General features: G+C 43.6%; 1 protein-coding gene across 2 annotated transcripts in view; it reads left to right on the forward strand.

Moving 5' to 3' along the window:
* NPTN (neuroplastin) overlaps positions 1-17,344 on the forward strand; it is a 108,263-nt gene that overhangs the window by 23,493 nt on the left and 67,426 nt on the right. For both annotated transcript variants that reach the window (XM_040343024.1, XM_040343023.1), the window contains exon 2: positions 13,443-13,790. In XM_040343024.1, the coding sequence (XP_040198958.1) occupies positions 13,443-13,790 (348 nt within the window). The remainder of the gene's footprint in view (positions 1-13,442; positions 13,791-17,344) is intronic.

The raw sequence follows: 17,344 nt of genomic DNA on the forward strand, positions 1-17,344 counted from the left end.
CCCCCCCCACACAGTATTGCCCCATCACATACCCCCCCCACACAGTATTGCCCCATCACATACCCCCCCCACACAGTATTGCCCCATCACATATCTCCCCCCCCCCCCTACACAGTACTGCCCCCTTTACATGATGCCCCCTTTACATGAACCCCCCTCCACACACACAGCACTGCCCCCGCTCCCCATCCTTAACATTTTAATACATTTTCCTCCCTTCCCTCTCCACTCCTACCTTTCACAGAGCGGAGAGCAGGAGGCGGGACAATCGTGAACTGAAGGCGCGGGAGCTGTCGGGTTGACTTTTCGGCGAACTGGTGATTGGCTGCTAGGACCGCTTCCTAGCAGCCAATCACCTTCCATCTAACATGACAGGCAGCTACCTCTCTGGTCCCGCCCACAGTCCAGAATTGTCCTGCCATCCGCTCCTCTACTCTGCTAATAATAGCGGAGGAGGCTGGGGACAAAAGCAGCGACTAAATGGCGCGATCGCCGCGGTTCGGAAAGAGCAGCAGCTCGGGCCAGACGCGGACCGCCATTTAGTGATGCCCGGTCTATATAGTATGTCCCTTCTGTATGGACGTCATGGATCTGATGAAACAGCAGATGCTGAGAAACGCGTCATCCCATCGGTCCGTTCTTTGCCCTATGTCACTTCCGGTCTGACGACGCGGCATTGCGCTCCACGCTGTCTCAATCAGCGGTTCCTGCTTCCTCCTTGGCCTCTCTCAGGGTAATATTGGAGTTCTCATTACCATCAGCCCCCCTGTTTGCAGAGGTTTTTGTCTGGGATAGAGATCGCTATCATTTCCATCTGGACTCCACAGTGACACCGGACCAGATCGCCCTATACATGCCTTTGTTTTCTTACATTATGTGAGTAGCCATTTGGCTGTGTGATACATATACTTCCATTAAACTTTTTATGCTGCTGCACTTAGATTGGCGCACCTTCTCTTGTTTTTGCATAGATTCCAGAGCCTGCTTCTGCTTTTATGGTAGCTGCCGCTAGTGCTTTCTCTACCCTTGGACAATATTGGACTATACAATTTATTGTATTGCCTATCCAGTTTATTTTAGTTATTGTTATTTATACCCTAATAATCTTGCGCCATCCTACAATTTTTACTCCAGGAGACAGGCAGTTACTCTAGGAGAGCTGGACAGAGCCGTAGAAGGTCCTTAACCCATCAGCAGGACCGGTATCTGCTCATTTGTGCAAGGAGGAACAGGATGAGCACTGCCAGAGCCCTACAAAATGACCTCCATCAGGCCACTGGTGTGAGTGTCTCTGACCAAACAATTAGAAACAGACTTCATGGGGGTGGCCTGAGGGCCCGACGTCCTCTAGTGTGCTCACTGCTGAACACTGTGGAGCTCGATTGGCATTTTCCATTGAACACCAGAATTGGCAGGTCCGCCACTGGTGCCCCATGCTTTTCACAGATGAGAGCAGGTTCACCCTGAGCATATGGGGGAGAAGCTGAGGAGAACTTTATGCTGCCTGTAACATCGTTCAGCATGACCGGTTTGGTGGTGGGTCGGTGATGGTCTGGGAGGCATATCCATGGAGGGACGCACAGACCTCTGCAGGCTACACAATGGCACCCTGACTGCCATTAGGTATCAGGATGAAATCCTTGGACCCATTGTCAGACCCTACGCTTGTGCAGTGGGTCCTGGGTTCCTCCTGGTACACGAAAATGCCTGGCCTCATGTGGAGAGAGCATGCAGCCAGTTTCCTGGAGGATGAAGAAATTGATACCATTGAATAGCCCCCACACTCACCTGACCTAAATCCAAAAAAACACCTCTGGGAAACGATGTGTCAATCCATCCGGTGCCGCCAGGTTGGACCTAAGTCTGTTCAGGAGCACAGTGATGCCCTGGTCCAGATCTGGGATGAAATACACCAGGACACCAACTGTCGTCTCATTAGGAGCATGCCCTGATGTTGTCAGGCATGCATACAAGCACTTGGGGGCCATACAAACTACTGAGGACCATTTTGAGTTGTTGCAATGAAATTTCAAATGGACTAGCCTGCTGCATAATTTTTTCACTTAAAATTTCCGGGTGTCTTTGAATTCAGCCCTCTGCAGGTGGATAATTTTCATTTCCATCAAATGATGTACCATCCTTTCATTCCTAACACATTACCCAGTCCATATCAGTATAGATATCCAGCATTAGATTTTTGCCCGTTGAGATCTGATATGTTTTCAAAGTGTTCCTTTAATTTTTTTGAGCAGTGTATTTTTATAGCATGTGACCTTGTGCAAGAATACACATATCCTGTTTTACAAGATTTAAGAAGTTTGCATTTCATATGCAATTAGCATCAAGCGTTGAATATTCACTGAACTGAATGTTTATGTAGAGCAGGTAAAAATATAACAAATGTTGCCTTGGATTTTCAGATTAATTTTCATAAGCACATATTAGAATGCACTCCAACCCCCATCTCTTATCTCAAGGACAATCAAGGTGCTAGCTTCTGTGTTAACTTGGCAAGGATTCAGAGGTTGGAAAGTGAAACACACGGGTATTATCCATCGTCCAGCTGGCTGCCAGAAATCCATGATCTTTTATTAACTTTTTGAGCGCTTAGAAAGAGCACGGCTTTGACTCTGAGCCGTGGTAAGAGAATCAAGTAGTTTAAGCCATCTGACCTGGACTTATATTTAGCAGTGCAGTCCCGTAGACGCACCAAATCTCAGGATGGTCAAGTTTTGAGTTTGAAGCATAAATCTGAATATTGTTTTTTGGGTTATTTGTAAATTGTCTCAATTAAAAATGTTAGGTAGGACAAAGAATGGGGCTTCTTGATCTAAAGGGCTCAAACCATATGGTGGCCCGATATATAGTAAAAAAGCATAAAATATATTATGTGGGAAATGGGCTTTTTAAAAGGTTGTTCCCAAAGGTATTTGAAAATACAGTATCTCACAAAGTGTATTGTAAAACTGACATTCAGACATGATGGCAATTGTAGTTCCTGAACTGGAGGGCCATAGTATGTGGAGTAGAGGTCGACCGAGCCGATGCCGATATTTAGAAATCGCGGCGGCCGATAACCGATTTATGATGCCGATTTTTTTTTTTTTTTTTTTTTTTTTTTGGGCCGATATGTTAGGCCGATTTCCCCCCCCCCACCCCCTTCATCTCATAAAATCTAACAGTTGGACCCCTTTCACACAGGGGTTTTTTAGGCTATTTTGGGCTAAAAATAGCACCTGTAAAGTGCCTGCAAAACTGCTCCCCTGCAGTCTCAGTCTGAAAGCCCGAGTGCTTTCACATTGAGGCGGTGCGCTGGCAGGACGTTAAAAAAAAAAAAAAAAAAAGTCCAGCATCTTTGGAGCGGTGTATACCGCTCCTCCACCACTCCTGCCCATTGAGATGAACGCCTGCAAAGCGCTTCTGCAGTGGCGCTACTTGGGAGCATTTAACCACTAATTGGCCGCTAGCTGGGATATAAGCGCCCCGCTAGCAGCCAAATAGCGCTGCTAGAATGATGGTCCAGTGTTTAGGCAGCGGAGTTCTGCGGGAAAAAAAATTAAGTCAGCAGGTACAAATACTGCAGCTGTTGACTTTTAATATATACTTGTCCTGGGTGCCCGCAATGCTGGCAACCGAAGCCGATCTCTCCCTCAGGTGCTGCCGCCACCATCTTCGGTAAGGGAATCAGGAAGTGAAGCCTTGTGGCAAAAAAAAAAAAATACTTAGTTTGGATGCCCCTCGTCGCTGTCTTGCCCGTCGTCCATCGCATCCTACCCGTCGTCCAGCGCGTCCATTGGCGGCCTCGTCCGGCGTCCTTCTGCGGCCATCCCCGCTCGATCCCCGATTCCTGCGCTCTGTTCGAACCACTGCGCCGACATATACCGAGCGGAGTACACTCGTGTATAGTCGGGCGGGCTCGGCTTCTCTCGCGTAAACGACGTACAGGACGAACACGACGTGACCGCGAGAGGAGCCAAGCCTGCCCGACTATACCCAAGTGTACTGCGCTCGGTATATGTTGGCGCAAGGTATCGGCAGATAAAGCGGGTATCGGCAGATATCGCGCACCCACGATTTTACCCTGCTTTTCAGGGCAAAAAAGTGCGCGTATACGCTGATAAATACGGTACATACCTTCAAATTAAACACTTACGTGTGCACTTGCGGACCATCTCCATTATATAACTAGATTGAATATGTTTTAGTAAATACCTGAAAAAATGAAAATTTGTGCCTGTGTCCAAATGTATGTGTGTGTGTGTGTGTGTGTGTGTGTGTATATATATATATATATATATATATATATATATATAATATATATAATTTTATTAAAAAAAACAAATTGTGTGTGTGTAGTTTTGTTCAAAATTATTCAACCCCCCAATGCTGTTAAGGGTTTTAGGGAATTTAGTGTACTTCTTAAAGAACCATATGCAACTAAAATGACATCAATTGGTTTTGTAATACAGTAGTAAATGTTTATTTTGTGAATTCTTCATTTACACAATTATTCAACCCCTTAAAGACTACCACTCTGAAGAACAGAGGTTCATTGAAGTGTTTTCAATCATGTATTGAAAACACTTGTGGATGTCAGGGAGCAGCAATAAAGCCTAATAAGCACCAATTAGGCAGCTTTAAAATGACTGTGATACTCAGCTCCTTCTAGACATTTACTGGTGTGGTTACAAACCTGGTGAGTTCAAGAGAATGGTCCAGGAAGACAAGAGAAGAGGTGATTACTCTTCACAGGAAGGGCAATGGCTATAAGAAGATTGCAAAGATGTTAAACATACCAAGAGACACCATAGGAAGCATCATTCGCAAATTCAAAGCAAAGGACACTGTTGAAATGCTACCTGGTCGTGGCAGAAAGAAGATGCTGACTTTGACTACTGTGTGCTACCTGAAGCGTAGAGTGGAGAAAAGTCCCAGTGTGACTGCTGAGAAAAGATTTGTCAGATGTGGGTACTGAGGTTTCTGCTCAGACAATACGGCGCACACTGCGTAATGAAGGCCTCCATGCCAGAACTCCCAGGCGCACCCCCTTGCTGTCTCCAAAGAATAAGAAGTCGACTGCAGTATGCAAAAAGTCATGTGGACAAACCACAGAAGTTTTGGGATTGTGTTCTGTGGACTGATGAAACAAAATTAGAACTGTTTGGGCCCATGGATCAACGCTATGTTTGGAGGAGGAAGAACAAGGCCTATGATGAAAAGAACACCTTGCCTACTGTGAAGCATGGCGGGGGGTCAATCATGCTTTGGGTCTGTTTTGCTTCTGCAGGTACAGGGAAGCTTCAGCGTGTGCAAGGTACCATGAATTCTCTTCAGTACCAGGAGATATTGGATGACAATGTGATGCAGTCCGTCACAAACCTGAGGCTTGGGAGATGTTGGACCATTCAACAGGACAATGATCCCAAGCATACCTCCAAGTCCACTAGAGCATGGTTGCAGATTAAAGGCTGGAACATTTTGGAGTGGCCATCGCAGTCACCAGACTTCAATCCGATTGAGAGCCTCTGGTGGGACTTGAAGAAAGCAGTTGCAGTGCGCAAGCCTAAGAATGTGACTGAACTGGAGGCTTTTGCCCATGACGAATGGGCGAAGATACCCGTAGATCGCTGCAAGACACTTGTGTCAAGCTATGCTTCACGTTTAAAAGCTGTTATAACTGTAAAAGGATGTTATACTAAGTACTAAGATTGAATGTCAACTGGGGGTTGAATAAAATTGATAATGATGTGAGCACAAAAAAGACATTTGTGGTTATTTCATTATAAATGTTATATTTGTCTGCCCTACACGTGCCTCTTTGATTTAATTGTAAGCAGGATGACTGAATGATCAAAATCAATGTCAAACTGGCCAAAACAATACATTTCAGTGGGGGTTGAATAATTTTGAATACAACTGTGTGTGTGTGTGTGTATATATGTGTATGTGTATATATATATATATATATATATATATATATATATATATATATATATATATATATATATATATATATATATATAAATTTCGTTTTTTTTAATAAATTTTTTTTGGTAGCCCAAGTTGGTGTATTCTTTGCTGTTTCTTTGCATTTATTGTGACACCTACCTTGAATTAAGGGTTGGGGCACCTGTGTGTTTGGACTCCCTCAACCATTTAATATATTTCCCTGCATAATATACATTACATGCTTCATTGTCCATATGAGTCTCCCTAAAGTGTACATACAGTGAACCCTTTAGCTAAAAAGCAGAGAACAGGTATGCACAAACTTTTTGCTGTGCATGGCGTTCGAGGGACAGCCTGCTCACTTACTCTTCAACATGGGGATAATCTATTGGCCTTTGAACACCTGGCCGGACAGCATCTTGCTTTCCTGGGTATGAGTCGTGATTGCAAGGGGCTACAAGCTTGTGTTCTACGCTCTTCCCCTACCCGGTTTAATATTTTCCAACCAGCCTGTTTATCCTCACTGACTGATGGATCTTCATGCAGCACCTTCTGGACCAAGTTCTAGGACAAAGATTGCAGGAGTTGTACTCCAATGTTTTTAAGTTCCAAACCAAAAGTGGGCATCTGCTCCATCATGAATATAAAGGTCCTAAATATCTATATTCACACTGGGGCGGGGTGCATTATTGGTAAAGCGACGCTAGTTTTAGGCCCATGTTGTGGCACTGCTGAAGCACTTTCCAGGTGCTTTGGCAGCGCTACCTATTAATTTCAATGGTCAGGGGCGTTTTGAACCCGCCCCAAAAATACTGCTTGCACGACTTTTTTCCTATCCCGCAAGCGCACCGCCACAGTGTGAAAGCACTCTGGCTTTTACACTGGGGAGGCATGAGAGGCGCTTTATAGGTGCTATTTTTTGTGCATGAAAAGCACCACAGTGTGAAAGGGGTCTAAATATTTATAGTTAAAAAAAAAAGTTTACATTTTATTACAAGTGGGTGTTAACATTTCCAAATGGACCTATAGAAAATGTCAAACATCATTAAAATTGTACTCAACTCAAAGGCTTTCATGTACACTGCTGCTGGTAGCCAGACATTTATTAGCAGCTGCCCCTGAACTCTCCTGTTATCCTTATCAGTACATGTATTGTTGTTTATAGCCGTTTCTAGGCAGTTGAGTTTAGAAGCATTTTTTTTAAAGCAAAAAATGCGTTCAGGATGGATGTTCAGAGGCATTTATAACTTCAAATGCCTGTAACAGCTTGTAAACGCAGTAACTCACGTTTTAGCCACATTTTGTTTACAGGCGTTTTTAATGGAGGTACATTTTTTGACTATTTGGGGGGGAAAGAAAACTTCTCAACGCGGCAAAACTGACTTCAAAAGTCGTTACTATCTGTCAAGTTAAATCGTTCAGGAAAGGTTTTAAAACGTCCCGTGTACATTAAGCCAAATGCACGCATTTTATTATATTGCCAATTACCAACTCTTAGGTGTACGCGTTTTTTTTCTTTTTAGGCTCTTTTATTTTCCCCTGGTGATCTAGCCAGTAAGTCTGTTGGTAACTAAATCTGCTAAGACATTTAACGCTCACCTCTGCCTAGACTGACAGTGCTGCTGTCTAAATGTCTCTGTTGCTTCCTCATTCATAGTGTAGGCACTCTATTACAGGAGATGTTACCTGACAGATTACCTGGTGAAAACAGAGGAAAAAAGGCCTTAACCCAGGGCTCGACAAAATCCGGGCGCCCGGTCGCAATTGCGCCAAGAAATTGTGACCTGGCGCCTGGGGAAGCTTAGGCCTGCAGAAGGCCGCAAAGCCGCGGCCTTAATTGCTGGCCGGCGCCCAACGGTAATTGAGGCCGCAGGCCTTCTGCATGCCTAAGCTTCCTTCTGTGATCTGGCGCCATCTTGTGGTGGCCGTTGGCATTACAAGTAAAACAGCAGTACTAATGTGTTTTACTGTTTTCACTGCCATCTCCTTCCCTCCAATTAGAACCCCCAAACATTATGTAGATTTTTTATTCTAACACCCTAGAGAATAAAATGGCGGTCGTGGCAATACTTTCTGTCACACCGTATTTGCGCAACGGTCTTACAAGCGCACTTTTTTGGGGGGAAAAAAAACTTTTTTTAAATATAAAAAAAAAAGACAACGGTAAAGTTAGCCCAATTTTTTTTTTATTTTGTGAAAGATAATGTTACGCCGAGTAAATTGATACCCAACATGTCACGCTTCAAAATTGCGTCCGCTCGCGGAATGGCGACAAACTTTTACCCTTTAAAATCTCCATAGGCGACGTTTAAAAAATTCTACAGGTTGCATGTTTTGAGTTAGAGGAGATCTAGAGCTAGAATTATTGCTCTCGCTCTACCAATCGCGGCGATACCTCATGTGTGGTTTGAATACCGTTTACATATGCGGGCGCTACTCACGTATGCGTGTGAGCTTGGCGGGACGGGGCGCGTTTTCTGGCTCCTAACTTTTTTTTAGCTGGCTCCTAGATTCCAAGAAAATGTGTCAAACCCTGCCTTAACCACTTCAATACCGGGCATTTTCACCCCCTTCCTGCCCAGGCCAATTTTCAGCTTTCAACACTGTCACGCTTTGAATGACAATTGCGCCGTCGTGCGATGTGGCTCCCAAACAAAATTTACATCCCCCCCCCCCACAAATAGAGCTTTCTTTTGGTGATATTTGATCATCTCTGCGGTTTTAATTTTTTGCGTTATATACAAAAAGACAGACAATTTAAAAAAAATATAACATTTTTTACTTTTTGCTATAGTAAATATCCCCAATTTAAAAAATAAATAAATATAGCGCCTACAAAAACGGGATAGATTTATGACCTTTATTTTATATTTTTTTTACTAGTAATTGCGGCGATCTGCGATTTTTGTCAGGACTGCGATATTGCGGCAGACAAATCGGACGCTTTTGACACTATCTTGGGACCATTCACATTTATATAGCGAATAGTGCTATAAATATGCACTGATTACTGTATACATGTGACTGGCAGGGAAGGGGTTAACACTAGGGGCGATCAAGTGGTTAATGTGTTCCCTAGAGAGTGATTCTTACTGTGGGGGGAGGGGACTGACTGGGGGAGTTACCCGATCAGTGTCCTTATGTACAAGGGACACGCCATCGGTCTCCTATCCCTGACAGGACGTGGATCCCTGCAGTATGGCGTCACAGGAGAAACGCGGCATCTTCCCCTGATGAGGCTTCTCTGTGTACAAATAACTGTAAATACTGGCAGACTTGGCCATAGCCATAAGCCGTAACATTCCTTTTGAAGGGGGGAAGATTCTTTGGTTTGCGGTAATAAAAAATGGAAAAATAGAACACCTTGAGCAATACTTAAGATGGTTACTATGGAAACATCGGGTTTTGACAAGCTAATAATCTTTTAAGCAGCCCACAGATGCATTCTAAAAATATCATGGCAACATAAAGTAAACAGGTAGTGTGTGTTGGAATGTTGGCTATTACGACGTTTTTTTTTTTTTTTTGCAGGCTTTTTACAAGCTCTAGCCTGGGAACAAGATTACAAAGCCAGTGGGGGCTTAGCTGGCATTTCCATAGTTAAAAATATATCTGGTTGCTATTGGCAGCATAAGAGGTGGCACACCTAATTTGCAGTTTCTTTTCAAAATTGCACTTGGCACTTTACTCCTTTTTGTAAAATGTTTGCTTATGTGTCTGTGTTGTGCAGTTTCAACATAATTGTTGTTTGTGTGTGTGTGTCGGGGCTGTTCTTTGCTAAATAAGTGTTGTGCATGATCACTCTTTCTATGCCAGCCCTTCATTAGCAGATTACAGCTCAGCAATCAAGGCATCAGTGGGGTTGTGCCTGCATGCGCATCTAATCTACAGAAGGTGGTAGCAGGCAGCTGCAGAGGATGCTGCAATGCAGGATGGAGGATCCAGGGAAGGGAAATCCTGGGGATTTAGTATAGGTATCGGTGCTAGAGAGAGGAATGGCACAGGCTGCTGTAGATGTATTACTATTCAGTACTGTAAAAGCAGCACAGGAAAAGAATACAAAACTGTACGTTTAGATTTATGCTACTTGTTATAATTTTATTATTGTGTGTATATTTTAGATGCTTCCCATGTTACATTAATTTTAGGACAACAATCTCTGACATTGTACATTAATAGTTACTTGAGTTATTTGAATTATGGCAAATACACGTCTATTCCTGATAGTCTGCATTTGTTAATGCTCAATAGGCTTTTTGTGTTTCCAAAGCAACATTAATCCGAGTGCACAGAGAAGTATTCTCAGCCTAAGTTCTGCCCATATATATTGTAATATACATTTTAGGAAAAACAACCATTAACAATATACATTTTCCTTTCACAACCATATGTTCAAGTTAAGTTGCTATATTTAATAAAACCTCTTTTTCTTTGCAATCACATTTGAATGATATCCGAAATAGTTTCGCTTTTGACAGATGCCAAACTAAACCTCCCACTTAGAGCATGCATTGCTATTACATTGTATGTCTAAGGATTTGGAGTAAAATAGACACTCTTCATCAGAGGTGGTACAATGAGGGACCTTCAAACTTACACCAGGTCTTTTTACTTACCGTAATACAGGCAGGGTAAGTTGACCTTTGTGGGATAAAGTTGAATAAAACAATATAGCTCATACAATTCTGACACAAGTCATATTGTGATTGAATGTTGTTAAAAATTACTTTTCCTTTTTCAATCTGCTGCTCTGTAATTTTCTGTAAAATGCAATATGGCGATGGTGTACAGAACACCCCCCAGAAATGTAATTTCCAGCTTGTGTGATTGGTTGCTGATTTTTCCCAGAAGTCTGATTTTGGGTATCCCCTGCAACAAAAAAAATATTTTTGGTAAAATACACCCAAAGGAAAATCCCATCTAAAGGGATGCCGGTGACTTGTCCTTAAAGCGGGGGTTCACCCTTAGAGGGCACTTTTTAGCCTTAGATTCCTGCTTGTTTTGTCTAGGGGAATCGGCTAGTTGTTTTAAAATATGAGCAGTACTTGCCCGTTTACGAGATGCATCCTCTCCGTCGCTTCCGGGTATGGGCTGCGGGAATGGGCGTTCCTTCTTGATTGACAGTCTTCCCGAGAGGCTTCCGACGGTTGCATCCATCGCGTCACGATTTTCCGAAAGAAGCCGAACGTCGGTGCGCAGTATAGAGCCGCACCGACGTTCGGCTTCTTTCGGCTACGAGTGACGCGATGGATGCGACCGTCGGAAGCCTCTCAGAAGACTGTCAATCAAGAAGGAACGCCCGTTCCCGAAGACCCATACCCGGAAGCGACAGAAGAAGGTGCATCTCAAACGGGTAAGTACGGTTCATATTTTAACACAAATAGCCAATTCCCCTAGACAAAACGAGCAGGAAGCTAAGGAAAAAAAAAAAAAAAGGAATTGGTTGAACTCCCGCTTTAAGGTTCCCCTGATGGGCCGGTGATCTGCTGATATGGTTCCGGCTAACGTGAAAGTTCCTACGCAGGCGCAATCTGATCTGCCGATATGGTTCCGGCTAACGAGAAAGTTCCTTCAAGGACTGCGCAGGCGCTACTTGCCAACGGAAATCTCCGAACTTCGCCCGGCATCCAGGCTCATTCTTTAACATCCCCGTGGATTGGAGGATGTTAAAAAAAGAGCCAGGAGGCCGAGCGAGCGGAGCAAGCCGTCCGAGCGAAGCGTGGACGTGAGGCCGACTGGCCACTTTCCTCAAAATCCACGTCGCCCTGGATGCCGGCCGAGGTTTGGAGATTTCCGTCGGCAAGTTTGTGCCTGCGCAGACCTTAAAGGAACTTTCTCGTTAGCCGGAACTATATCGGCAGATAAGATTGCGCCTGCGCAGGAACTTTCACGTTAGCCGGAACCATATCGGCAGATCACCGGCCCTGCCCCTTAAATAATTCGAACCATGCAATTGCAGCAGCTGATTGAGAATTATAAAATCAGTCTTAGATTTATTTTGCACATGGACACAGACAGCTATTTCTTCAGAACAACAAAAGGTAGGAATCTGCAACATATTTGTTACAATCCCTGCAATGTACATGGATCACCCAGAGGGGATTGTTTTGTTGAGAGAAAAAAAAAAAGAAAAAAAGTGGAGTTTGTTTTAATTATTGTATAATGAGGACAACCTATGAGGACATAAATATGGATTTGACGTGTGCAGGCCCAGGGACTGAAATGTTTGAGATTCCATCCTACAGGCTTAGTCCAGATCCGGATACCACTAGACTGAAGCTGTGATCTGCTTTATAGCCCCACCAGAGCCTGTGCCCTTTAAAAACACATTGCTGCCCTTGGAGTTTACCTTCTAAGATTGTAATGTAGTACCAGATTTTGCTAGCAACATCGCTGCTATCCATCATTGGAGAATTTTATTGGAAGAAAGTTCATGGGCAGAGTGTAATGCCTTCATGTTACTGCATGGATGAGTCCTGAATCTGCGAATGAGGGACTTTTTTTTTTTTTTAAGGCCATATACTGAGATTTTCTGAAGTGATAAGACATTCATGTCATGTGTCATACCCAACAATTGGGTAAAACATGCTTTCATAGTGTTCTATCACAGTGAACTTTCTTTCCAGCATGCAGGACCTAGTAATTTATCCAAACAGTCCTGAGAGAAACGGCACTTTAAAATGGCATTCCCTGACTGCAGTGGACTAGACTGTTTCCCATAGAAACTTTAGTTGTAGTTGAAATGCAACAAAATCTGTGTGGAAGGTTTACTGCCTGTGCAAGTTACATGTTTCTTTAATGTGACCGTAGGACAAATCGCGTGAAAGTGTGATTTGCTGGTCCTTCCATTTTCCTCAGAGAGCACCATCAACATCTAACATTAGAGAAATGGGCAAAGTCTCACACTGGTTGTCTGTTAAATCAACACTTAAATCTGAGCCTTAAAATCAGAATATAAACAGACATTCCACCCAATACAGTGATCATTTCACATACGATCAAGAAAGTGACTGCATAGTGTGCGAAACACTCACTGAATTGGGTGAAGTATTTGTCTCTTGGTTTTATGGGTCATAAATTTAAATGAAAAGTCAACCTATATTGCACGCCCCAAAGGATGCATTTTAATATTGCTTTGTAACACTGACTGCTATTTTTAATGAAAACTATTAAAAGCTCCATCGGAGAATTCCAGTCCATGTGCAGTAAAGGAACTACCTGAGAAAACCAGCACTTTTGTAATATAGATCATGGTGTTGCTTAAGAGTGTAAACATAAGAATGATGGGTGTGAAGGATAATTTTCTTTTTTTTCTTTTCTTAAGACCATCCGTGCTGAAAAATTGTAAATAGCTTAGACAAAATTGTCTTTTCTTCTTTTTAATCTTTTCTGTTATCTGCATTCTTATTTGCTTTTCTTTTTCTTTCTGCACCTTTTGTTCTTTTCTTCCCACTGGTCTATCACTGCCTCTCCGCTAACCCCTCTAACCATAGCTGGGTTTGTCAAGTCGCCTATGTCAGAAACTAAACTAACAGGGGATGCCTTTGAACTTTACTGTGATGTGGCGGGGATCCCCACACCGGAGATCCAATGGTGGTATGCTGAAGTCAACCGGGTTGAGTCTTTCAAACAGCTATGGGACGGTGCACGGAAGCGCCGGGTCTTTATAAATACAGCCTATGGCACAAATGGGGTGAGTGTGCTGAGAATAACACGTCTGACACTGGAAGATTCTGGCACGTATGAGTGCCGGGCAAGCAACGACGCCCGACGGAATGACTTGAGACAAAACCCATCCATAACTTGGATCCGAGCCCAGGCCACCGTAAGCGTCTTGCAGAGTGAGTCCACCCTTCTCCCGTATCGTAGTGGATTTTTAGTATCTAGATGAGATCTAGTAAATCTGTGTGCCCCGTTTTCCCCACCACCTGAGATCCTTGATCAACCATCTTGTTGTCTCGTGTTTTTTTGATCCTTCGGTTCTTCCACCATACGTAGCCCTAGATGCTTCCTTCAACCACTAATTTCTTGTTTTAGGAATCGGAGAAGTCAAACCTCGATGGCACGACAAACATGCTCCAATTTTTGTGTATATCTGTCTTTTGTAGGTTCCATTCTTTTTAGTATGCTTTTTGTAGATTTTTTTTTGTGCATTGTCTTTACATCCTAGATATAACTCCTCTTTCTTTTAGCCTGAAGTGCAGCTCCTCAAATTTTCTACGTTCCAGTAGCAGTACATCTGTTTTCTGTGTCTCGTGTTTTTGTGAATCAGGAGTATTTACAGCATTTAACTTGCCTTGTTCTGTTGCGTTTTTAATTCTAGTCTTTTTTGGCTATTATTTCAAATCTTGTCAGCTTTGGTTCTGTGTATCTGCAGTCTATAGAGGTCAATGAGTTCTGTAAGTGATAACAGTACTTTGGCTACTGTCTTTTATCTTTTCTTTTCTCTGGCAATGTAATCCATATCTGTTGATTTACTATTAGTCTGCATTTTGGAACTGTACCAGTTTACCACCATTTCATTTAAAACCTATTCTTGGAAGATGTGTCTTATTGTTGCTTTTAGTGTCTGAGTGGTGGGATTCTGAGCTTATTGTCCTTTGCGTGTGAAATCTGCAGCAGCTGAGGTGTTTTTAAAAGGCAAATGAAGAAATACGATTGGCTTTGCCGCCTTATATTTTACAGGGCAAATCTTCCTGTGTGTAAATTGTTTCAAGGTCCCCCCACAATAATGCAACAGATTGTATTCTTCTCATCTTGAGCTCTGCAGAAAGGTGATTGCTGAACTCTGGTGTACACTGCAGGAACAAGTGGCCAGAATATTAAGCAGCTTGTTCTGTGTTTATATCCTGCAGCACTGTATGCCAGACAACCACCAGCACTTCTTGCGTGGTTAGAGCTGAGGCTCAGGCTTGTGCCCAAAGCTGATCGGCTAAGCACACCCTTCTGGCTACAAGCCTTGTGTACACATACCAGGATCTTTAAGTATTCCCTTGTAAGGCCGATTTATTCTGTATGCTGTCATCTCTCAACATTCTGGAGCACTACCAATTTACACATAGTAAAGCCAACACAATGATTATTTTGGATATGCAGTTTTCCATGACATTTCTTAATATGAACAAATACTTTAGTAGGTTTACAGTTCAGGAATATGCACAGATAAAACTCTTATTTGAAAAAAATATCTGGCAGCTAAAGTTTTCGATAGTGGATTGGCCAAAAATATGATAGTCTGTCCCTCTCATTAAATTGGAACTAAACCCCCATATCCCTTGCAGCCAAAGAAGGCTGCTATCTGGGCCTCCGTTTCATTTGAAGTTGCCATGGTGCTGCAGACATGATCGGTTATAACATCAGACAAACCATTTACCACTGACGGGTGCATAAAATGGTCAGCTTCTATTCATTTATGTAAAACCTTTGTTACAGATGGAGACATTTTATGGACTGCTTAGAGTGTTAACTGAATTTGGGCTTAAAACCCATTTAAATCATGGTTTCTCAACCTGCGTCCCTCCTGCTGTTGTGGAACTACAAGTCCCATCATGCCTTTGGGCGTCATGCTTCAAACGTTCAGTCTTGCAATGCCTCATTGGATTTGTAGTTCTGCAACAGCTGGGGGGGCCACTGGTTGAGCACCCATGACTTAAATATACTGGTCCATTTGACACTACCCTCTTCAGTGATTTGCTGATGTGCAAGCGTAGCTACATTGTTCCTCAATGGATACAGCGGAGGCGTGAATGCAGCCACCCTTAAACTGACAGAATGTTACTGGCTGATTACCACATGAAAATTTTGGTTAAAAAAAAAGACAGAAGACAGCAGAGACCAGTAAGATCGTGCAGCGTGACTCGCGCATGCGCAGTAGGGAACCAGGCTGTGAAGCCGCAAGGCTTCACTTCCTGATTCCCTTACCGAAGATGGCGACGGCAGCACCCGAGAGCTGCGGGACAGATCCGCTTCGGGTGCCAACATTGTGGGCGCCCAGGACAGGTAAGTGTCCATATATTAAGTCAGCAGCTGCAGTATTTGTAGCTTTTGACTTGAATTTTTTTTTCTGCCAATGCTTGGCCCACTTGTACTACAATGCACATAGTAATTAAGTAGTTAACACAGGCTGCTGTATATCAGCTGCGTAAAGCCAACGTTCTGTACTGAAAAGTGCACAGCAGGATGAATTGTGGTTTGTGGTGTGCATCAGTGCGTTTTTAAAAGGTAATTTGGCTTTCATGGAATAAATATAGCAAACAAAGAAAAATATAGTATATGCAATTGTTAGACAAGCCGTGTTTTTTAATTTAACTAAAAATTTTCTTTAAAAAAAAATCACTTCAAATTATTAGCTTATTAATAAACCCTCTCGTTCAGAATCTGCATGTGATAAATCTGTTGAAACAAAGCTATTTGCTCTCAAAAGTGGAGTTACTCTTTAGGCTGGGTTCACACTGCTGCACAGAGTGGCTCACAGCAGGGGTCCTGTGCATCCTTGTTCACCGTTTCAGGTCCGAATGTTTGGCTGAAATGGACCAGAAGATGCACAGGACCCCTGTACAATTTGCATCGGAGCCTCTCCGTGTGAAACGGCTCCATAGAGAGCCGGTCGCAATCTCCTGACATGCTAATTGAATGCAGGGAAAACCATATCTAGTTCGCAATAGTGTGAACCCAGCCTTAAAAACATATGACCCAATCTTTTTTGGTCACACTTCTCTTCTGGGTCACAGGAGTGAACTACTTTTTGCTCTCCTGTGACCCAGAATCACCTGACCGCACACTTTATGCTTCAGACTCTGGAAGGATCCTGACTAGGGATGAGCTCCGGTGTGTTCGCACACTCCACGTGCAGAGCCCGCCAGGAAGTTGGCGCTGCGCTAATCACAGGCAGAGACATTGTCCCGATGCGCGGCTGCAGAGGTTGGGAAATGTCTCACTGCCTGTGATTAGCGCAGCGCCGACTTCCTGGCTGGCTCTGCACGTGGGGTGTGCGAACACGCTGGAGCTCATCCCTAATCCTGATCCTATTGGGATCTGCCTAGCTGCCTGACAACTGGCTTTTGCAGTGCGCAGCGTAGAGCCAAAGTCAGCTGCTGCTGCCCCTTCCGAAGCCTGGTGCTCCAGTGAACACTGAAGGGGCAGAGCAGAAACAGACAGTAACATATTTCTGCTCAGAGCTGACAGAACTGAGCGATCAAAGTTCTCAGGGTTTGAGCTGCAGCATTGAGGTAAGCATCCCCCCCCCCCTCAAACTTCTTTTAAGTGTTTTTAAGAATTTATTCCAAATACCCTACAGCAGGGGTGCCCAACCTTTTGAAGAGCGAGGGTCACTTAAGCGACTTGGTAACCGGTCGGAGGCCACAGTGAACGGAGAGGGTGAATGGCACGCAGTGTA

The sequence above is a fragment of the Rana temporaria genome, chromosome 3 (assembly GCF_905171775.1).
Source record: "Rana temporaria chromosome 3, aRanTem1.1, whole genome shotgun sequence".
In the NCBI taxonomy this organism is placed as follows: domain Eukaryota; kingdom Metazoa; phylum Chordata; class Amphibia; order Anura; family Ranidae; genus Rana; species Rana temporaria.